Below are 21,640 nucleotides of genomic sequence, written 5' to 3'. Positions count from 1 at the left end.
GGTGTAGTGTTCCGTTGAACAGTAAATAGGCAGTGTTTTAAGTAGCTGATTAAATTTATTTACTGGAGTCCAAGCCTTTATGAACAGCAGTGTATGTATCTGGTTTAAGCCACAAGGGTTTAATTCTCACTCAAACGTGATGCAGATCTGAAATTTCTGCTGTTCTGAAAGCCTTCACCAGGTGGTGTGAGAGCCTTTTTCTTCTCCATGCTTAATGAAATTTCTTTGCAATTGGAATGAACTCATAATCTGGAAATGCAGCAGAGTAAAATCCTGGGTCTAGTCTTTTATCTTGTGGAAGTGCTTTATCCTGGTCAGGATCTCAGTGGAGTAGGAGTCCCTGGAATGCTGGGGTGTGAGTTGGGAATTTGTCCTGGGTGGGATGTGGGACATGTAACTCGATACAGACTGTAACCTTGGATGCTTTTATTCAAAGTGACCTGACAAATTGAAATGACTCCTACCATATACACTGTATTGCCAAGTGTTTTAGGATGTCTGCCTTTACATGCACAGGAATGTAATATGGAGTTAGCCAAGCTATAACGGCTTCAACTCTGCTGGGAAGGCTTTCCACAAGGTCTCCTCTCTAATTCATCCCAAAGGTGTTTTATCAGTTTGAGGTCAGGACTGTGCAGACCAGTCAAGTTCCTCCACGCCAAACTCGCTCAATCGACCTTGCTTTGGTCACTGGTGTGCAGTCATGTTGGAACAAGAAGGGGTCATCCCCAAACTGTTCCCACAAAGCATGAAAATGTCTTGGTATGAAGCTGAAGCATTAAGAGTTCCTTTCACTGGAACTAAGGGGCCGAGCCCAACCCCTGAACTCAATGATTTCATGAGGTGTCCCAAAACTTTTGGCGATATAGTGTAGTCGAGTGGTTGCAGGTTCTGGGTTATGTGTATGAGAGATTTGAACTCAATCCATGGAGCTCCATCTTTAATTGCTTTAAGTTAATGGTGCAGAGAAAATCATCACCTCAGGTGACCTAGAGAAGCTCTAAGGCAGGGGTCATCCTGTCTTCTCAAAACACCGGTGTGGCTGCAGGCATTCGTTCTGACCACGCAGGAGTCTCACCTGATTCCACTTGTTTAATCAGTTCACCTTGGACATCACTCGACTATCAGCTGAAACGGAAGTCTAGAGTCACACCGGCCTATTGCGGATAAGATTGAAGAACCAAAGTTCCCTGGCTGGTGCAAGTGAACAGTTCTGCTTCATCTTCATGGTTCCTCTCGTCCATCCCAAGCTTCTGACCTGGCCTCAGTCCCCTTCAGGTGTAATTTTTACCACCTGTCTTCACCATTTTTATGTGAGGTCTGTATACGCCATGCCTGACTGCCTTCTTAACAGATTTTAATGGGTTTAGCGTTGAGCTCAGGGCAATGCCGAGGCCATTACGAGTCTTTTTGCATGACAGCCTGTGGCTCGCCTCGAGCGCATCAGATCTGCTGATTCACGCCAAGATCTGACTGCGAGTCATCAGCGACGTCAGACGCTTCCCCTGTGTAACATTACCCCGATTCTGAGCCTGTTCTTTATCACAGAGAGTACTGTGTTCTAGTGCTAGTACTGCGGTGCTGCAAATCATTCCAGAATGTGAGGAGAACTCGATTGCTAACAATCACACAGGTGAACATCTCGCAGTGTGAGTTTAGCTCTAATCTGTAAGGAATAAATCACTCTGAGTCATGCTGCTGAAGGAAAATAAGAATGGAGTAATTTTACTATATTAGGGGGCCAAGCACCATGCTGTTCTTCTTCTTCTTCTAGCGTGTTAGTGCTCAACCATTTGGTAAAAAGCTGTTAAAAATTCTAGTACACTGGTTGAGGAGGGTCAAAGGAACGTTCTGACCAAATTTAGTCCAAATGCTGTCCACTCTCTAGCGCCACCATCGGGTCAAACCTGCTGCTAATGTGCAATAATGTTTATGGTCATTACTTTTGAATCGTGTGACCAAAATTTAACGCGATGACGACACACTATGACACCAATTTCCCACCATTCGGTTTTCCGCCATCTTGGGTTTTTTCTGTGTTCCAATCATCACCAAAATTGGGACAAGATTTAATGTGATTTGGGCCAATGAATCTGACAAACAGGAAATGAGGCTGTATCTTAGCAACAACATCAGGACCATGACCTGAAGCTATGCTACAGTTTTTTTTTGATGGCGTAAAAGTTATAATAACATGCAGAAATGCTTCCATGTCGTTGTTGTTCTTGCTGCTCTTCCTCCAAACTTTGTCTAATCTTCACCAGATTTGACTCACCTTTCTAAACATCAACAAAACCTCATCCCTCATCCCTCAGGTCATGGCAGTAGCAGCAGCAGCACATGCTGCCCATTTGTTCTTCCAGATCATCAGTGAAACTTCAGATCACTCTTCAAACTCTTTGCCTGCAACTGTGTCTATTGTAGCATGTATTACCGAATCTGGGTGCTTGGCCCCCGAAATCGCTCCTTGCAGCTTTAATTTCCTCAACCTGAAACCCCCCCAAAAAACATCTCTCTCCTGAAGACTTTCCTGTGGTGGAAAACCTGACTTTGTTCCAAGTGACTATAAACCATTAAAGAAAGGACATTATTTACATTTACATTATTTACTGTCCAGTGTCACCCAAATGAGGATGAGGTTCCCTTCTGAGCCTGGTTCCTCTCAAGGTTTCTTCCTCCAGATCATCTCAGGGAGATTTTGCTCACCACCACCGCCTCAGGCTTCTCATTAGGGATAAATGTTGGGGAAAAATAGTTGTTAAAACCACTGACACTGGAATCTCCTTCCATAAATTCTCAATAAACATGTCAGAACAGAAAACGTCACCATGTCAGCGATGATGATGAAGCATTTCCCTGTGAGAAATTGTTTCACATCTGTGGGTTAGTCTTTGAATAATCTCTATATAAGATGTTGTTCTAGAAACTATTAACTAAAATATCAAACCATCTTCAGGATTTTGGACTTGGAAGTCTAATAAACATATCACTAGCATCTGAACCTTTCCTGGACTGGAATATGGAATTGCAGAACATCTACAAAATATCCTACATGTTCATCCTTCACTACAATCGTCCACAGACAGGAGTGACACGAGCCGGACGATGGTCGTGATGCAGATCAGGCTCCGGGTCAATGTCGGCCTCGTGGACTCCCTGACTCAGCTCGAGCCGAAGCCCTCGGGTGCACGGTCGATAGCGCATGCTGAACACGTGCTAATTAGCATTGTGCTCTCACAAGGTAACTCCGCAGGATGAGAGAGAGATGATTGTAAAGAGGCCTGGCGTGGTTTTTTTGAAGTCGTCTGCCCTTGGGAAAGTGTTTGATACGCTCAGCACTTCTCTCTGTGAACGCAAGAATTTTACTCAGAATACTGAAACCGTCTCTCAGCAGCATGTGTTAGAGATCATGTTTATATTCACGTTATAAGGCGTAATCGAGGGAATAATTGAGGAGTCTTTAATTAAAAAGGTACAAAAGTAAACACACACAATGTTGAGGGCAATGTTCTCTTTACCTCAGAGTTAATCAGTCTGCGCAGGAGTGCATGGGGTCTGTGGTTTGCTTTGGAGTTACAAATGGTCAACGCTTGGACTTTAAGATAATAAATATTATACAAAGAATACAAAAAATGTGAATCTGTACTCTCTGGATTTCCCCAGGCAGCAGGACTAGCCATCAAACGTCTCCTTTACTGGAGTATCAGTACACAGCGCTGTCAAATTCTCCATTCTGATTGGTCGGAAGTGTTGATTTTGACATCAGAAGGAAATGTTTAACATTGAAGGAAGGAGTCTCCAGTATCAGCGATAATAGACAGAGCTGGACAGACAAACTGTTTTTCCCCTCTTAATAATGTAAAGAATAAAAGAAATTTGTGTTTCATAGAGGTTCTGTTATAAAATGTTACCATAAATGGATAAAAGTATGATTATTCTTTAATAAACCAAAACTGATAATGGTGCTGATAATGGTACAGCATGATAAGAGGAATAAAACACTTTGAGACATAACTTCGCTTCAATACAGAAACCTGTCACTGATTACATTCAGGACAACAGGACAGGTGGACAACAGGATGAAAGGACAACAGGAGAGCAGGACAACAGGATGAAAGGACAACAGGAGAGCTGGACAAGAAGAGAGCAGGACAACAGGATGAAAGGACAACAGGAGAGCAGGACAAGAGGATGACAGGACAGCAGGGCTACAGGACACCAGCAGAGCAGGACAGCAGGATGAAAGGACAACAGGAGAGCTGGACAACAGGAGAGCTGGACAAGAAGAGAGCAGGACAACAGGATGAAAGGACAACAGGAGAGCTGGACAAGAAGAGAGCAGGACAACAGGATGAAAGGACAACAGGAGAGCTGGACAAGAAGAGAGCAGGACAACAGGATGAAAGGACAACAGGAGAGCAGGACAAGAGGATGACAGGACAGCAGGGCTACAGGACACCAGCAGAGCAGGACAGCAGGATGAAAGGACAACAGGAGAGCTGGACAAGAAGAGAGCAGGACAACAGGATGAAAGGACAATAGGAGAGCTGGACAACAGGATGAAAGGACAACAGGAGAGCTGGACAAGAAGAGAGCAGGACAACAGTATGAAAGGACAATAGGAGAGCTGGACAACAGGATGAAAGGACAACAGGAAAGCAGGACAACAGGATGAAAGGACAACAGGAGAGAAGGACAACAGGAGAGCAGGACAACAGGAGAGCTGGACAACAGGAGAGCTGGACAACAGGACCACCAAAATCTGACCGTTAAGTGGGTACGTTGATGGCAAAACCCAGCTAATGTTTTTTTTGAACTGATAAAAGAAACAGAGCCATCTTGTTGGTTTTCTTTATATGTTTATCACCGACCCTGAGGGAAGAATTCCACTAATTAAGCCTCTTTGTCCTCTGTGCAGAACTGCTTCCTTTAGCGCTTTCTGTTGTAGCCGCGTAATGAAGAACCCTGCAACTGGATCCACTTCCTGTCGGCTCTGCTCGCGTGTAGCGCTCACATGTTAATAATATCAAGACAAGATCATCCTTTATCCGTCCCACATAAGAAAGAATTAGCAAGGAAAATATGGGTTTCTAGATTAACGGTAATAATTTAGCTTCGATCTCTATTCTGTTGGGAATCTGAGATGTTTTTGTTTCTTGAACCCGACCTCAGATATGAATAAATGAGGACCAGATACGACTCGGTGGGCGGAGCCTGGTGCCGTAATGGATTTGGAGCTTGTTCCCATGGACACGCTTTTCCTTAAATCCTGCACAGAGACCGACTGAGAATCCTGGGAACTCATTATCCCTGACTCTCGTCCTGTTTTTCTAGCATGGTACAGTCTTATTTAATAAATAATAAACAAACAAACAAACAAACAAATAAATACACAAAGTCCTTTTTATCGAGTGTGTTTAGTTCTGAATTGAAGTTCTATTCAGTATGCGATGGTTTCTATGGCGACAGCGAGCTGCTCTAGGTCAACAGATGTATGGAAGGAGTCTCCAGTGCCAGTGCTTTATAACAGACAGGTCCTTTTCCTCTTCTTCTTCTTCCTCTTCTTCTTCTTGTGTGTGTGTGTGTGAGAGTGTGATTTTGAGTGTGTGTGCGAGAGTGAGTGTGTGTGATCGTGTGTGTGTGTGTGAGTGACTGTGATTGTGAGTGTGTGTCTGTGAGTGTGTGTGTGTTTATGATTTTAAGTGTGAGTGTGTGTGTGTGTTTATGATTTTAAGTGTGAGTGTGTGTGTGTGTGATTGTGAGTGTGTGGAGGGGAAAAAAGGGCCAAGCTGTGTGTGATGTGCTCTTATGTAATCTGTAAACACACACACACACACACACACACACACACACACTGCTGCTGCTGCTGTGGGAGTGAGGCTTTAGTATTCCAGGCAGAAGGGGACATGCTGTACAAAATACACACACACACACACACTGTCTCTCTGGGTGCTGCAGTGAGGAACACAGGTTATGGTCAGTCCACTCACAGTGAAGGTGAGAGATGGTGTAGTGATTGCGGTGATCAGCTAGCTAGTTTACTACTGAGTCAGCTAGCTAAGTCACTACTGAGTCAGCTAGCTAGTTCACTACTGAGTCAGCTAGCTAGTTCACTACTGAGTCAGCTAGCTAGTTCACTACTAATTCAGCTAGCTAGTTCACTACTAATTCAGCTAGCTAGTTTACTAGTGATTCAGCTAGTTAGTTTTCCACTGATTCAGCTAGCTAGTTCACTACATAGTCAGCTAGCTAGTTTACTACTGATTTAGCTAGCTAGTTTATTTTCACCTGAGACTGGCTGTATTAGCTGTATTAGTGTGTGTAATCAGTTAGCTAGCTGTAGGAAACAGTTCACGCATGTCCGTGTCGGTCATAGTGTTCATTTCTCGTCAGAGTGTGTCATGGGTTTGTGTTATTAGTTTTGTTTATACACAGAACATGATTTATGCAAATTTATTCGGAAATCCTTCACAAGACATTCAGAAGTTGGTGTGTTTGTGTAAATGTTCATATAAAGAGGCTCCATATTCTTCCCTTTGATCAGCTTCAAGTGATAAACTTATTGATTTGATTTGAAATTGATTGTTTATTAAAAGAGAGAAAGAACACATCTCTCTCTCTCACTCTCTCTTTCTTATTCTCTCTCTTTTTTCTTATTCTGTCTGTCTCCCTCTCTTTTTCTTATTCTCGATCTCTCTCTCTCTCTCTCTCTTTCCTTCAGTGCCTCATTACAATAAAACCATTAAACAGGCGACACAATTTAAAGAGAAGAAATCCATCATCAGGTAATAGCCACTCGTTCTCCCGTGATGGAGATTACTGACTGATTAATGTCTGGCGTTTGGCTGTAAATTACTCAGCGTGGTCGGGGCCACGTCGACACGAGAGCCGCTCCCGCTCCAGTTCCCTCTTCCCAGCAGGCAGGTGATTTCTCCACGTCTTTCATTTGCGTTATGACAGACGCCGTGCTTTTAATCTATTACCTCAGATCTATCAAGCCCTGGCTTCCTCCTCTCAGCTCTCAGACGGACGGAAACCGTGGAGACGGAGAAGGTTTCCGCTTATAAAACATAGAACTATCAAATCAAAACAGAACATCGAGAGTGTCAGAGAGAGAGAGAGAGAGAGAGAGAGAGAGAGAGAGAGAGAGAGACAGAGACAGAGGGGGATAGAGAGAGAGACAGACAGACAGAGGAGATGAAAGTAAGAGAGAGAGTGAGAGAGAAGGAAAGAGAGAGAGATAGGTGGGGGGGGCAAATAAGAAAAGAGGGGGAGTGAAAAAAGAATGAGAGAGAGGGAGAGAGGGATAGAGAGAGAGAAGGAATGAGACAGAGAGAGAGAAAGAGGGAGAGAGAGAAGGACAGAGAGAGGTGATGAAAGTAGGAGAGAGAGGGAGAGAGTGAAGGGAAAAGAGAAAGAGAGAGAGAGACAGACAGACAGTGGGGATGAAAGTAAGAGAGAGAGTGAGAGAGAAGGAAAGAGAGAGAGATAGAGAGGGAGGGGGCAAATAAGAAAAGAGAGGGAGTGAGAAAGAATGAGAGAGAGAGAGAGAGAGAGAGAGAGGGATGGAGTTGAGTGTTTAAAATGACACAATAAAGAAAATTGGACATGCAGATGAAGGAAAGAGAGATAGGTTGAGAGAGAGAGAGAGAGAGAGAGAGAGAGATGGATGGAGTTGTTGAGTCTTAAAGTATAAAACACACCTGCAGATGAAGGAAAGATGAGAGATGGATGGATGGATGCGAGCGGATGAGTATCGTGACACAGACCGGTTCAGAAAAACCCGCACCAGCCATTCCGCCTGAATCCGAGAAAAGGTGAAAGGTCGCGTGTGAAGAGCGGACGGACAGACAGACAAACAGACAGACAGACAGACAGACGGACAGACAGACGGACGCGGCGTGGTTGTTCCCTCTGGGGTTGGACTTTTTTTATTCATCAGAACTCGATGCATCCAAAAGCTGAGGATCATTCCAGTGTTTCTGCTTTTTGGCACCTTTTTAGAGTTCGTTTAAAACAACACACTGAAATTATCCCGAAAAAGAGAGAGAGAGAGAGAGAGAGAGAAGAGGAGAAAAGAAATAAACAACAACAGCGCAGCTACGGCTGTGTGGAACCTCCGAAACCCAAATATCTACAGTTACAGAGAAAAGAGTCAACAACAACAACAACAACAACAGAAAAATAAACAAATCGATAAATAAATCAATTAAATTAAATGAAAAAAGCCGTTAAAAGTCGTTGCAGGTTGATTCGTTACCAGAGCTAAAAGATAAAGATTAAAAAAAAGGAGAAAAAGAACGAAAAGAAATACACGCTAAGGTTTTTTTTAGCATTGCTTTTTCCCCCGTTAGAATTATTGTTATCCTTTAAAACGTCTCAAGAGCAGATTTCCTGTAAATTTATAGAGCATGCATTTGTCATTTTTCTTCTTCGGTATTTATTCAGGAGTTTCATGTCCATCATTTCGTCGCTTGCTTTATTTTTTCTTCTCCTTCTTCCACGAGTGTTCGTCATCCTCGTCTTTTTTTTTTCTTCCGCATCGCCCTCTCCTCCTCCTCCTCCTCCTCCTCTCTTTTTTTTTCTTTTCTTTTTTTTTCTCCCCCTGTCCTCCGGCTTGGCAGTGGATCCTGGAGTGTCCGTCGGGTTGACCTCTGACCTTTCTCCTTCAGCGTCTGGCTGAAGGCGGGAGGAGGGATTAGAAGAAAAAAAAAAGAAAAAGAAAAAAGAAAAGTAAAGGAAGGAAGGAAGTGGAGACAGGGACGGGGCGAAAGAGACGAGAAGGTTCTGGGTTTTTAAAAGAATAAATTTTTCAAAAGTGTTCCAGCAGCGTCGTGGTGGAAAATCTTGGCGTTTTTTACATTTTTTAAATTTTTTAAAATGTTTTTTTTACCGCTTTAACTTCCTGTTCACGCGCTCACCGCTTTCTCAGTCTTTTTTCTTTTTTGGTGTTACTTTTTTTTTTTTTTTTTTTTTTGCACTTCAGAAAAGTCTTTAAATGAATTCAAGTTAGAAAATTAATACATTATACGTGTTTATAATGTATCGCTTTGTTTGCAGTCTGGGCTTTTCCTTTACTGAAATCCCTACTGCTGTGTTTCACAGTTTTTTTTAATGTAAAAAATAAAATGAAAATAAATAAATAAATAAATCAAAAATGATCAAACCAGACGTGGAAGGAAAAAAAATGAAAGTTTATCTATCTATAATCCCGGGCCTTGTTTCGACACCAGACTTTAACACGCCCTTACCGACTTTTAGTTTTATTTTTTTCCCCCCGAATTCTGGCTTCATCTTAAGCGCTAACTTATAACCATATTTTATTCGCTAGAAGTAAAGAGGGATTATCAGGAAATGTCAAAAAATGGCGGACGAACGAAGCAAAATGGTGTCCGAGTGTAAGAAAGAAATGTTCCGAAATTCAGCTTCTGAAATATCAAAACTTCTTTAGCTAAGATAGTAGCTGGGTCGCTCCAGCTAAGCTAGCTAATCGTTTTGTTAGCAGATTAGCGAGCTAGTATGAGTATGAGTATATCAAAAAATAAATAAATCGCCATGGAGATTGTTTCAACGCCAAAGTCATGGTGTGGTCACTGTTCTCAGAGATCGTCGGCGAGGGCGTGTTCTGAATGGTAGTAAAAATATCAGGGCCAAAAAACGTGTCTACACACACACACACACACACACACACACACACGAGCTGGTTTTCATCTAAGATAAAAATGGCGGGAAAAAAACAAAAAGAAAAACAAACTCATGCAGACTGTGGAAAAGAACAGAACCTGCGTCTCCCTATGGTCAAACGTTACAGCTCTGATCTTTGTTTCTGCCCATCGTCATGGTGGTGTTTGTTTCCACGGCGACGGCATTCCTCATACCGGCGTGGTGCGTCGGTTGGCGGAGTTTCCGTGAGCCGAGTCCTTCAGGTCCTTCTGGATGCAGTTGTGGACCTGGAGGAAGTCCCTGTCTGAGTTGTAGGTGGCTGTTGGGGTTCCGTGGCCTCCCTTTAGCGCGTACATGGAGATCTCAGTGGAGGGCAGAGTGCCGAAGCCTTTCAGTCCAACTGGAGAGGCTTCACGTGACTGCGAACGCTCTGTGGAGCGTGACGAGGAGCGCGACTGGGAATTGGAGCGTGAGCGGCGCCGGTAACGGTAACGGTAGCTGGGGATTCGGGTAATGGCCGAACCGTGCAGGTAATCGGCGGCTCTCACGCCCGACCTCAGCTCGCGGTGCCGGTCGATGAACATGTGCACGGCCAGAACTCCCACCATCTCGGCCATGATGAAGGACAGGGCGCCGAAGTAGAAGCTCCAGCCATACGAGTAGCTGTTCTTCTTTGAGTCGCTCTTGGTGGGGTCGCCAGCGTTCGCCGATATGTAGACGATCATGCCGATGATATTGCTGAGACCTGATGGAGACACAGCATCACACACACAGCACTTAGCATGTTTCCCTAATTTCCCTGATACTTGCTAACAACAACAGTTCTTAAGCTAGCATGGGCCTCACATAACACCACTTTATTTCTTCATTTCATCCCTTTCTAACATCTTTTCCGCAGCCTCGATAAAGATAAAGCTAATTAAAATAGCTAGCAAGAGCTGGTTAGTTCCGCTAGTATGCTAATATGCTAATTCCATGCTAGGGATAGCCGCTAAGAACTTGGTTCGAAACGCAGCTCTAAAATCCTTTATTTTAAAATAGTTTTGAATCTAGAAAGGAGATAGGACAGCGAGTTTTAGGCTAATCGCATTAGATGCTAGTTTTGGTCTGTAGTGAATGTGTTAGCCTAGCATTTGCATAAAACTAGCCTTTTGTGTTACTGGAGGTGATCTGAGGTAATGGTGACCTGCACAATGCTGCGTTCTGTCACACACCTGTCTGCGCTGGAGTCAAAGCCAACTGATAGATCATGGGGAAAGTGTGTCAGGGACATCGTATTTTTAGAGTGTGAATCCCAAACGGCCTCTTTTTAGCCTAGCAACAGGATCCGAGGCAGGAAACGAGAGTGAGCTGAATTTTTCCTGCTTCTCCGTGTTTACAGTATCAGTAATATCTTTTTATTTCTTTCTGTGATTATTAACAGCGTGGGTTTTTTTTGTTTTTGATTTTGGTTGTGGACGTAGCGTAAAAGTTACAATAACACGTCCCCCGTGCTCTAGCGTATTCTGTAATCTGTAACCCGATTAGCTCGGCTGCGTTTTCTATAAGTTTATATGAACATGCCGGTTCTCATAGGTTTTTGTTTCCATAGCAACTGTTTGTGGAGTTTTAAATGACCCGCCCATCATATTTTTTTTTTCCAGAAAATGTCTCGTACAACTAAAGTAAAAATCGTTCGTGCTGGTCAGGATTACGGTTAGGGTTAGGGTTAGGGTTAGGGTTAGATTAAACTGCTGTGATGTTAAACAACTTCAGGAAATAATCCTGCCCCAGGGTTGATTACTTCCCTCACACAGCACAACATGTAGAGTTTTATTTTTAAAATAAATCCTCCAACTGTACCCTACACCTGCACCCTAACCTCTAATCCATAACCTCTCATCCCTAACCCATAACCTCTAATCCCTAACCCCTAATCTCTCATCACTATCCTTTAACCTCTAATCTCTAACCCCAACCTTTAATCCCTAATCCCTTCTGCCTAGCTCCTAACCCCTAACCTCTAATTTCCCTCTAATCTCTAACCTATAACCTCTAATGCCTAATCCCTAACCTCTAACCCCTAACCTCTAATCCCTAACCTCTATTCCCTAACCCTAACCTCTAATCTCTAACCCCTAACCTCTAATCCCTAACCTCTAATCCCTAATCCCTACTGCCTAACTCATAACTCCTAACCCCTAACCTCTAATCCCTAAACCCTAACATCTAATCCCCAACCCCTAACCTGGAACTCCTAACCCTTATCCTTGAAAAGCCCAAAATCTAACCCCTATTCCCTAACCCATAACCTCTAATCCCCACTGCCTAACTCATAACTCCTTACCCTAACCTCTAATTCCTAACCCTAACTCCTAACCCTTTAATCCCTAACCTCTAATCCCTAACCCATAATCTCTAATCTCTAACCCATAACCTCTTATCTCTAACCCCTAACCTCTAACCCTAACCCATGATCTCTGATACCTAACCCTAACCCCTAACCCCTCATCCCTAATTTCTAACACCTAACCCCTAAACTCTAGCTCCTACTTTCTATCTCCTAACCCCTAAACTCTAGCTCCTACTTTCTATCTCCTAACCCCTAAACTCTAGCTCCTACTTTCTATCTCCTAACCCCTAAACTCTAGCTCCTACTTTCTATCTCCTAACCCCTAAACTCTAGCTCCTACTTTCTATCTCCTAACCCCTAAACTCTAGCTCCTACTTTCTATCTCCTAACCCCTAAACTCTAGCTCCTACTTTCTATCTCCTAACCCCTAAACTCTAGCTCCTACTTTCTATCTCCTAACCCCTAAATCCCAACCCCTAACTCCTAAATCCTAAATATCTTTTACTTTTATCTTTCTGACCGATTGTTTCTTAGTATTCTCCTAATGTGGGCTGAGCTCCAGAATTATTGGCACCCTCCTAAATGACTGTAATATAATCAACAATATCAATCTAATTTCTGACTCTTGCCCCCGTAACCACCGACGCTGCAGCTGTAATTTCGTAATCTCCGTATTTTTTTTCAGAGTTATTAAATTTCACACTGTGTCTCGTTACCTGCCGAGACGAAGAGGATCCCGGCGCTGAGGATGATGTTGTGGCGGGACTTGTAGAACTCGCTGGCAGCTATACACAGGCCTCCCATGAAGAGCAGGATCACGCTGAGGATGGGGAAGATGCTGGATGCTCTCACGGCACCTACAGAGCGAGACGAGAGAAAGATGATCAATCATGCTGATAACGCCCAAACATCTCGTCACGGGATGGCAGGAGATCCGAGAGAGAGAGAGAGAGACATATGAGAGAATATGGTGTTTTATGATTTCATCATCATCTGCTCTGTTCTCTTCACAGCACAAGGCGATATAATAAACATCTAGACGTGTGGAGCATCCTGACTCTGTGTTATCTCTAACAACCAGCAGAAGTGTTCAGAACACATCACCACGCTTAGATTAGACTCTACTGTGACAGCTCCGTAACCAGACCTGCGAATATCCGATCCACTGCTGTATCCCGGGACCTCCAGCAGGTTTCTACATGCTAGCGGAAACGTCGGGTGGAAATACCATGTCCTGATCGCTTCCTGCTGCTTCTCCTACACTTCTCAGACTCCTTACAGAGAAAACCAAATGAGCTTTCACTCAAAATGATGAACGACATTTTAATTCTCCAGCGTTTTCTCTCTCTCTCTCTCTCTCTCTCTCTCTCTCTCTCAGTCTCAAACTTGTCTGCTTTTACTTTTCCAGCTCAGGGACCCAGTGAAGCGTCCTGTATGGTGGGAGTCTTACTGAGTGTCCCACATCACTGACACCTTCTGTCTGTTCAGGAATTTGCATCGTTGACCAAGTGGCTTGACCTGATTCAAATCCCCTGAGTACCCTACACCTACACACTTACCCTAACCCCCAACCTCTAATCCCTAATCTCTAATCTCTAACCCATAACCTAACCCTTAATCCATAACTCCTAGCCTTACCTAATCCCTTACCCCTTACCTCTAATGCCTTAACCCCAACCTCTCATCCCTAGCCTCTAACTCCTAACCCGAACCTATAATCCTTAACCCATAACCTCTAACCCCTAACATCTAATCCCTAACCCATAACCTCTAACCCTTAACTTCTAATCCCTAACCCATAATCCCTATCCTTTAACCTATAATCCCTAACCCATAACCTATAATCCATACCCCGTAACCTCTAATCCCTAACCGCTACTGCCTAACCCCTTAGATCTAACCCCTAGCTCTTTCTTACACCCAACCCCTAACTCCTAACACCTTATGGCTAACACCTAATCCCTTATCCCTAACCCCAACTCATAACACATAACTCCTCACCCCTCCTGCCTAACTCCTAACCCCAAACCCCTAACTCCTAATCCATAATGCCTAACCCCTAGATCCTAAATCTCCTTCTGCCAACTCCTAACCCCTTGCTCCTAACCCCACAAACCCCTTACTCCTAACCCCTAACCCATTAGAAGTTAGGGATTAGGAGTTACAGTACGAACAGTGCACATTGTCTAAAGCTCTTTGTTTGGCTGAAATTCCTCTCATTAAGGAGCAGCTCAGATTTCTGCTTCTGCACTGAGGAGTTCTTATTTAAAATCAGAGTCATGAGGCGGATTTGACCATTTAACTGCCTTCCTGCTGTGTTTGATGAGCTCGCTGGGTTCCTAACAACCATCTCAGACAAGATGCTTAAACAACGAAGCCACAGGACTTTGATTTAACAACTTTAAATGAATTCAGGAAATGTTAAGAATTGCGTAGGAGGTTCCGGGTTCGATGTTGACCTGGGTTACTGTCTGTGTGGAGATTCACATGTTCTCCACAGGGTTCATCAGGGTTCTCTAGTTTCCTCCCCAATCATGGAGTGTGTGAATCTATCATTTCCTTCCTGCTTCCTGTATCCTTTTACACACACACACACGCACAGAGTTCTGGTGGGACGAGTGAAAGGTGCCAAAACTTTTGGAGCTCTCCTGAGAGGCGGGATCACTGGATACTGGATACGGATACGGATGATACGGATGCGGTATCAGATCTCTTTCTGGGTCTCGCTGCACCATGGTGTCGCCCTCATTACCCTTTAATGCTAATAAAAATGTGTGACAGGAGGATAAGACAGTAGCACTCTGATCATGGCTGTCTTCCTTCGCCATAGAGACGTCACTCACAGCAAAATGTCCTTTCACTCTAAAATCTCAGAACAGTGTCTCTGGATGCTGACACACACACACACACACACTCCGTCTCGCCTCCTGTATACCTGAGTGAGCTGCTCAACTAATGAAATTCACACACCTGAGACCTGAGCTCCCCCCCCTCTCTCTCTTACCTTCTCTCTCCCTCTCCCCCCCTCTCTTTTCCTCTCTCTCTACCTCTCTCACACCTTTTCTCTCTCTCTTTCCCCCCTCTCACTCTCTTGCTCTCTCTTTCTCTCTCTTCCTTTCTCACACTCCCTCTCTTTCTGTCTGTCTGTCTGTCTGTACCCCCCCCCCTGTGCTTGGCACTGTTCTTCCACAAACAGTCTGAAGACTGAGGCAGAGTTTAGACATTCGGAGTGATAAATGAGACTCAGGGGTGCTGTTTGTGTGGCAGGATAAAAACGCAAGGAGAACGAGACATGCGGTGAAAGAAGGAGAAAGAAACGGAATGGAAAGAGGAGCGTCTCGACATGTTCCGCCAGAGTGGAAGAAGAACACTTTCTTCTTTTTGCAGATCCTGAGGCTCTAAGCCGAGGCTAACTCTAACACTGATGCTAACGAGACCTCTTTCCCTTGTCCTTTAATAATAACTGAGGAATATGGAGGGGATTTGACGTCCCTTTTCCCCATTGACAGATTAGAGAGAAGGAGAGAAAGAAAGAGGGATGATCTTTATGGAGGATTTGAGGTGCGTGATTAGCAGGAAGGTCACAGATTTGATTTGGGTCAAGGTCAGTCGCGCTAGCGCTAAACCCTGAGGGGAAAACCAGTGAAGCGGCAGAGACGCATTTTACCACATTTACGCTTTTTTTTTTAAGGATACAGCAGATCCCTGTGACACGCATCACTCACTTACACAAGAGCGCTATTAAATAGTTCTGTGTTCCATCCAGAAAATTAGGCCAAAATGTTTTAGCACATCGTAAACGCCTGCAGTGATTTGAATACGTTGCTAGCTGAGTCTAATGCTAATGCTAACACTAATCTATTAAACTTTATTCATTTTCTAATTTCAGTTCCTTATCAGTTCATCCTTCACTCAACCTTGTTTGCATGTCATTTGTGTAGTTTGTGTTTAGCTTGCTCGCTAGCTCTTAAATAGTGGACTGTAGGTATCGCTACAGATAGGAAAGGCGCACGGTGTTGACATCACTTGGCAGTGATTCGTTCATGTGATGAAGCAGAGGAACATTTATCACACTGAGGTTGGTTAGTTTCCTTACCCAGCATGCCCTCCAATGTTTTATTCCTCTCATACCACACACACACACACACACACACACACATACACACACACACGTTTTATCGATGGAGCATCCTCTTTGAGCTCTGCTCTGGTTTCTCCTCCGCAACCGCACGCTGAAAGGAAATTAGCATGCGCTCTTAATCAGCCTCCCACCGCTCGCAATGTGCTGACGCGCAGGACAGAGCCGTGCTAATCCGATGCTCTGGCTTGCAGGATCATCAATTAAACTGGGCAAACAATTATTAATCCAAGCTCACACACACACACACACAATGTGCTAAGTCTGCATGGTGCCCGTTATTCTTATATGACAACCAAATATTAGAGATATGATGTAAGTTAGCTAATGCTAGCACTGATCATAAAGATTTGATATTCCTATTAAAATGACTGAGAATTCCTGTCAGGTTAGCTTACACAACCACACTGATCTAATCATTCAGAGTAAATACTGTGTTATGTGTCAAGGTTTGCTCAGCATTTACTTCAACATTAACACTCTAATAGTAGTGCTAACACTGTAACACAGTAACAATGTAACACTAACATTATAACGCTGTAACACTAACATTATAACACTGTAACAATATAACACTAACACTGTAACACTGTGCCACTGTAACACTAACAGCATAACACTGAAACAATGTAACACTGTACCAGTGTAACACTAACAATGTAACATTAACACCATAAGACTCTAACATTGTATCACTACATTTCTTGCATTTGGAAGACGCCCCTTATCCAGAGCGACTTACATTTTATCTCACTTTTATACAACTGAGCAACTGAGTGTCCTTGATCCTTGCTCAGGGGCCCAGCAGTGGCAGCTTGATGGACCTGGTTTTTAAACTCACAACCTTCCAATCAGCAGTCCAACACCTTAACCACTAAGGTACCACTTCCCTAACTAACACTGTAACACTGTACCAATGTAACACTAACACTGTAACACTATAGTAATGTAACACTAACACTGTAACACTGTACCAATGTAACACTAACACTGTACCAATGTAACACTAACACTGTAACACTATAGCAATGTAACGCTAACACTGTACCAATGTAACACTAACACTGTAACACTATAGCAATGTAACATTAACACTGTAACACTATAGCAATGTAACGCTAACACTGTACCAATGTAACACTAACACTGTAACACTATAGCAATGTAACACTAACACTGTAACACTGTACCAATGTAACACTAACACTGTACCAATGTAACACTAACACTGTAACACTATAGCAATGTAACGCTAACACTGTACCAATGTAACACTAACACTAACACTATAGCAATGTAACATTAACACTGTAACACTATAGCAATGTAACGCTAACACTGTACCAATGTAACACTAACACTGTAACACTATAGCAATGTAATGATAACACTGTAACACTAACACTGTAACATTATACAAATGTAACACTAACACTGTAACACTATAGCAATGTAACGCTAACACTGTAACACTAACACTGTGCCAATGTAACACTGTAACACTATACCAATGTAACACTATCACTGTAACTCTATAGCAATGTAACACTAACACTGTATCACTATACCGATGTAACACTAACACTATACCAATGTAACACTAACACTATACCAATGTAACACTAACACTATACCAATGTAACACTAACACTGTATCATTATACCAATGTAACACTAACACTATACCAATGTAACACTAACACTATACCAATGTAACACTAACACTAACACTAACACTGTAACACTATACCAATGTAACACTAACACTATACCAATGTAACACTAACACTGTAACACTAACACTGTAACACTATACCAATGTAACACTAACACTATACCAATGTAACACTAACACTGTAACACTAACACTGTATCACTATACCAATGTAACACTAACACTATACCAATGTAACACTAACACTGTAACACTAACACTGTAACACTATACCAATGTAACACTAACACTATACCAATGTAACACTAACACTGTAACACTAACACTGTATCACTATACCAATGTAACACTAACACTATACCAATGTAACACTAACACTGTAACACTATACCAATGTAACACTAACACTATACCAATGTAACACTAACACTGTAACACTATACCAATGTAACACTAACACTATACCAATGTAACACTAACACTATACCAATGTAACACTAACACTGTAACACTAACACTGTATCACTATACCAATGTAACACTAACACTATACCAATGTAACACTAACACTATACCAATGTAACACTAACACTATACCAATGTAACACTAACACTGTAACACTAACACTGTAACACTATACCAATGTAACACTAACACTATACCAATGTAACACTAACACTATACCAATGTAACACTAACACTGTAACACTATACCAATGTAACACTAACACTGTAACACTAACACTGTAACACTATACCAATGTAACACTAACACTATACCAATGTAACACTATACCAATGTAACACTAACACTATACCAATGTAACACTAACACTATACCAATGTAACACTAACACTATATCAATGTAACACTAACACTGTAACACTATACCAATGTAACACTAACACTATACCAATGTAACACTAACACTGTAACACTAACACTGTAACACTATACCAATGTAACACTAACACTATACCAATGTAACACTATACCAATGTAACACTAACACTGTAACACTAACACTGTATCACTATACCAATGTAACACTAACACTATACCAATGTAACACTAACACTGTATCACTATACCAATGTAACACTAACACTGTATCACTATACCAATGTAACACTAACACTATACCAATGTAACACTAACACTGTATCACTATACCAATGTAACACTAACACTGTATCACTATACCAATGTAACACTATACCAATGTAACACTAACACTGTAACACTAACACTGTAACACTATACCAATGTAACACTAACACTATACCAATGTAACACTAACACTGTAACACTATACCAATGTAACACTAACACTATACCAATGTAACACTAACACTGTAACACTAACACTGTAACACTATACCAATGTAACACTAACACTATACCAATGTAACACTAACACTAACACTATACCAATGTAACACTAACACTATACCAATGTAACACTAACACTATACCAATGTAACACTAACACTAACACTGTATCACTATACCAATGTAACACTAACACTATACCAATGTAACACTAACACTGTAACACTATACCAATGTAACACTAACACTATACCAATGTAACACTAACACTGTAACACTATACCAATGTAACACTAACACTATACCAATGTAACACTAACACTGTAACACTAACACTGTAACACTATACCAATGTAACACTAACACTAACACTATACCAATGTAACACTATACCAATGTAACACTAACACTGTAACACTAACACTGTATCACTATACCAATGTAACACTAACACTATACCAATGTAACACTAACACTGTAACACTATACCAATGTAACACTAACACTATACCAATGTAACACTAACACTGTAACACTAACACTGTAACACTATACCAATGTAACACTAACACTATACCAATGTAACACTAACACTAACACTATACCAATGTAACACTATACCAATGTAACACTAACACTGTAACACTAACACTGTATCACTATACCAATGTAACACTAACACTATACCAATGTAACACTAACACTGTAACACTATACCAATGTAACACTAACACTATACCAATGTAACACTAACACTATACCAATGTAACACTAACACTGTATCACTATACCAATGTAACACTAACACTATACCAATGTAACACTAACACTATACCAATGTAACACTAACACTATACCAATGTAACACTAACACTGTAACACTATACCAATGTAACACTAACACTGTAACACTATACCAATGTAACACTAACACTGTATCACTATACCAATGTAACACTAACACTGTATCACTATACCAATGTAACACTAACACTGTAACACTATACCAATGTAACACTAACACTGTATCACTATACCAATGTAACACTAACACTATACCAATGTAACACTAACACTGTAACACTATACCAATGTAACACTAACACTATACCAATGTAACACTAACACTGTATCACTATACCAATGTAACACTAACACTATACCAATGTAACACTAACACTGTAACACTATACCAATGTAACACTAACACTGTATCACTATACCAATGTAACACTAACACTATACCAATGTAACACTATACCAATGTAACACTAACACTATACCAATGTAACACTAACACTATACCAATGTAACACTAACACTGTAACACTATACCAATGTAACACTAACACTGTAACACTATACCAATGTAACACTAACACTGTATCACTATACCAATGTAACACTAACACTATACCAATGTAACACTAACACTGTATCACTATACCAATGTAACACTAACACTGTATCACTATACCAATGTAACACTAACACTATACCAATGTAACACTAACACTATACCAATGTAACACTAACACTGTAACACTAACACTGTATCACTATACCAATGTAACACTAACACTGTATCACTATACCAATGTAACACTAACACTATACCAATGTAACACTAACACTGTAACACTAACACTGTATCACTATACCAATGTAACACTAACACTATACCAATGTAACACTAACACTGTAACACTAACACTGTATCACTATACCAATGTAACACTAACACTATACCAATGTAACACTAACACTGTAACACTAACACTGTATCACTATACCAATGTAACACTAACACTATACCAATGTAACACTAACACTGTAACACTAACACTGTATCACTATACCAATGTAACACTAACTGTAACACTAACACTGTATCACTATACCAATGTAACACTAACACTATACCAATGTAACACTAACACTGTAACACTAACACTGTATCACTATACCAATGTAACACTAACACTATACCAATGTAACACTAACACTATACCAATGTAACACTAACACTGTAACACTATACCAATGTAACACTAACACTATACCAATGTAACACTAACACTGTAACACTATACCAATGTAACACTAACACTATACCAATGTAACACTAACACTATACCAATGTAACACTAACACTGTATCACTATACCAATGTAACACTAACACTGTATCACTATACCAATGTAACACTAACACTGTATCACTATACCAATGTAACACTAACACTATACCAATGTAACACTAACACTATACCAATGTAACACTAACACTGTAACACTAACACTGTAACACTATACCAATGTAACACTAACACTATACCAATGTAACACTAACACTGTAACACTAACACTGTAACACTATACCAATGTAACACTAACACTATACCAATGTAACACTAACACTGTAAGACTAACACTGTAACACTATACCAATGTAACACTAACACTAACGATGTAACCCTGTAACAATGTAAAAATGTA

At 41.5% G+C, this 21,640-nt stretch overlaps 1 protein-coding gene across 1 annotated transcript in view; it reads right to left on the bottom strand.

The window, feature by feature from the left end:
* Window positions 1-7,902: 7,902 nt before the first annotated feature.
* Window positions 7,903-21,640, bottom strand: part of LOC131362326 (voltage-dependent calcium channel gamma-2 subunit-like) — a 76,449-nt gene continuing 62,711 nt past the window's right edge. The window contains exons 3-4 of the mRNA XM_058404261.1: window positions 12,712-12,852; window positions 7,903-10,408 (exon numbers count right to left, since the gene is read on the bottom strand). Of these exons, the coding sequence (XP_058260244.1) occupies window positions 9,873-10,408; window positions 12,712-12,852 (677 nt within the window). The 3' untranslated portion in view covers window positions 7,903-9,872. The remainder of the gene's footprint in view (window positions 10,409-12,711; window positions 12,853-21,640) is intronic.

Source organism: Hemibagrus wyckioides, linkage group LG02, assembly GCF_019097595.1.
Source record: "Hemibagrus wyckioides isolate EC202008001 linkage group LG02, SWU_Hwy_1.0, whole genome shotgun sequence".
Taxonomy (NCBI): domain Eukaryota; kingdom Metazoa; phylum Chordata; class Actinopteri; order Siluriformes; family Bagridae; genus Hemibagrus; species Hemibagrus wyckioides.
Note: the sequence above shows the minus strand (reverse complement) of the source record. Positions and strands in the feature narration are given on the sequence as shown.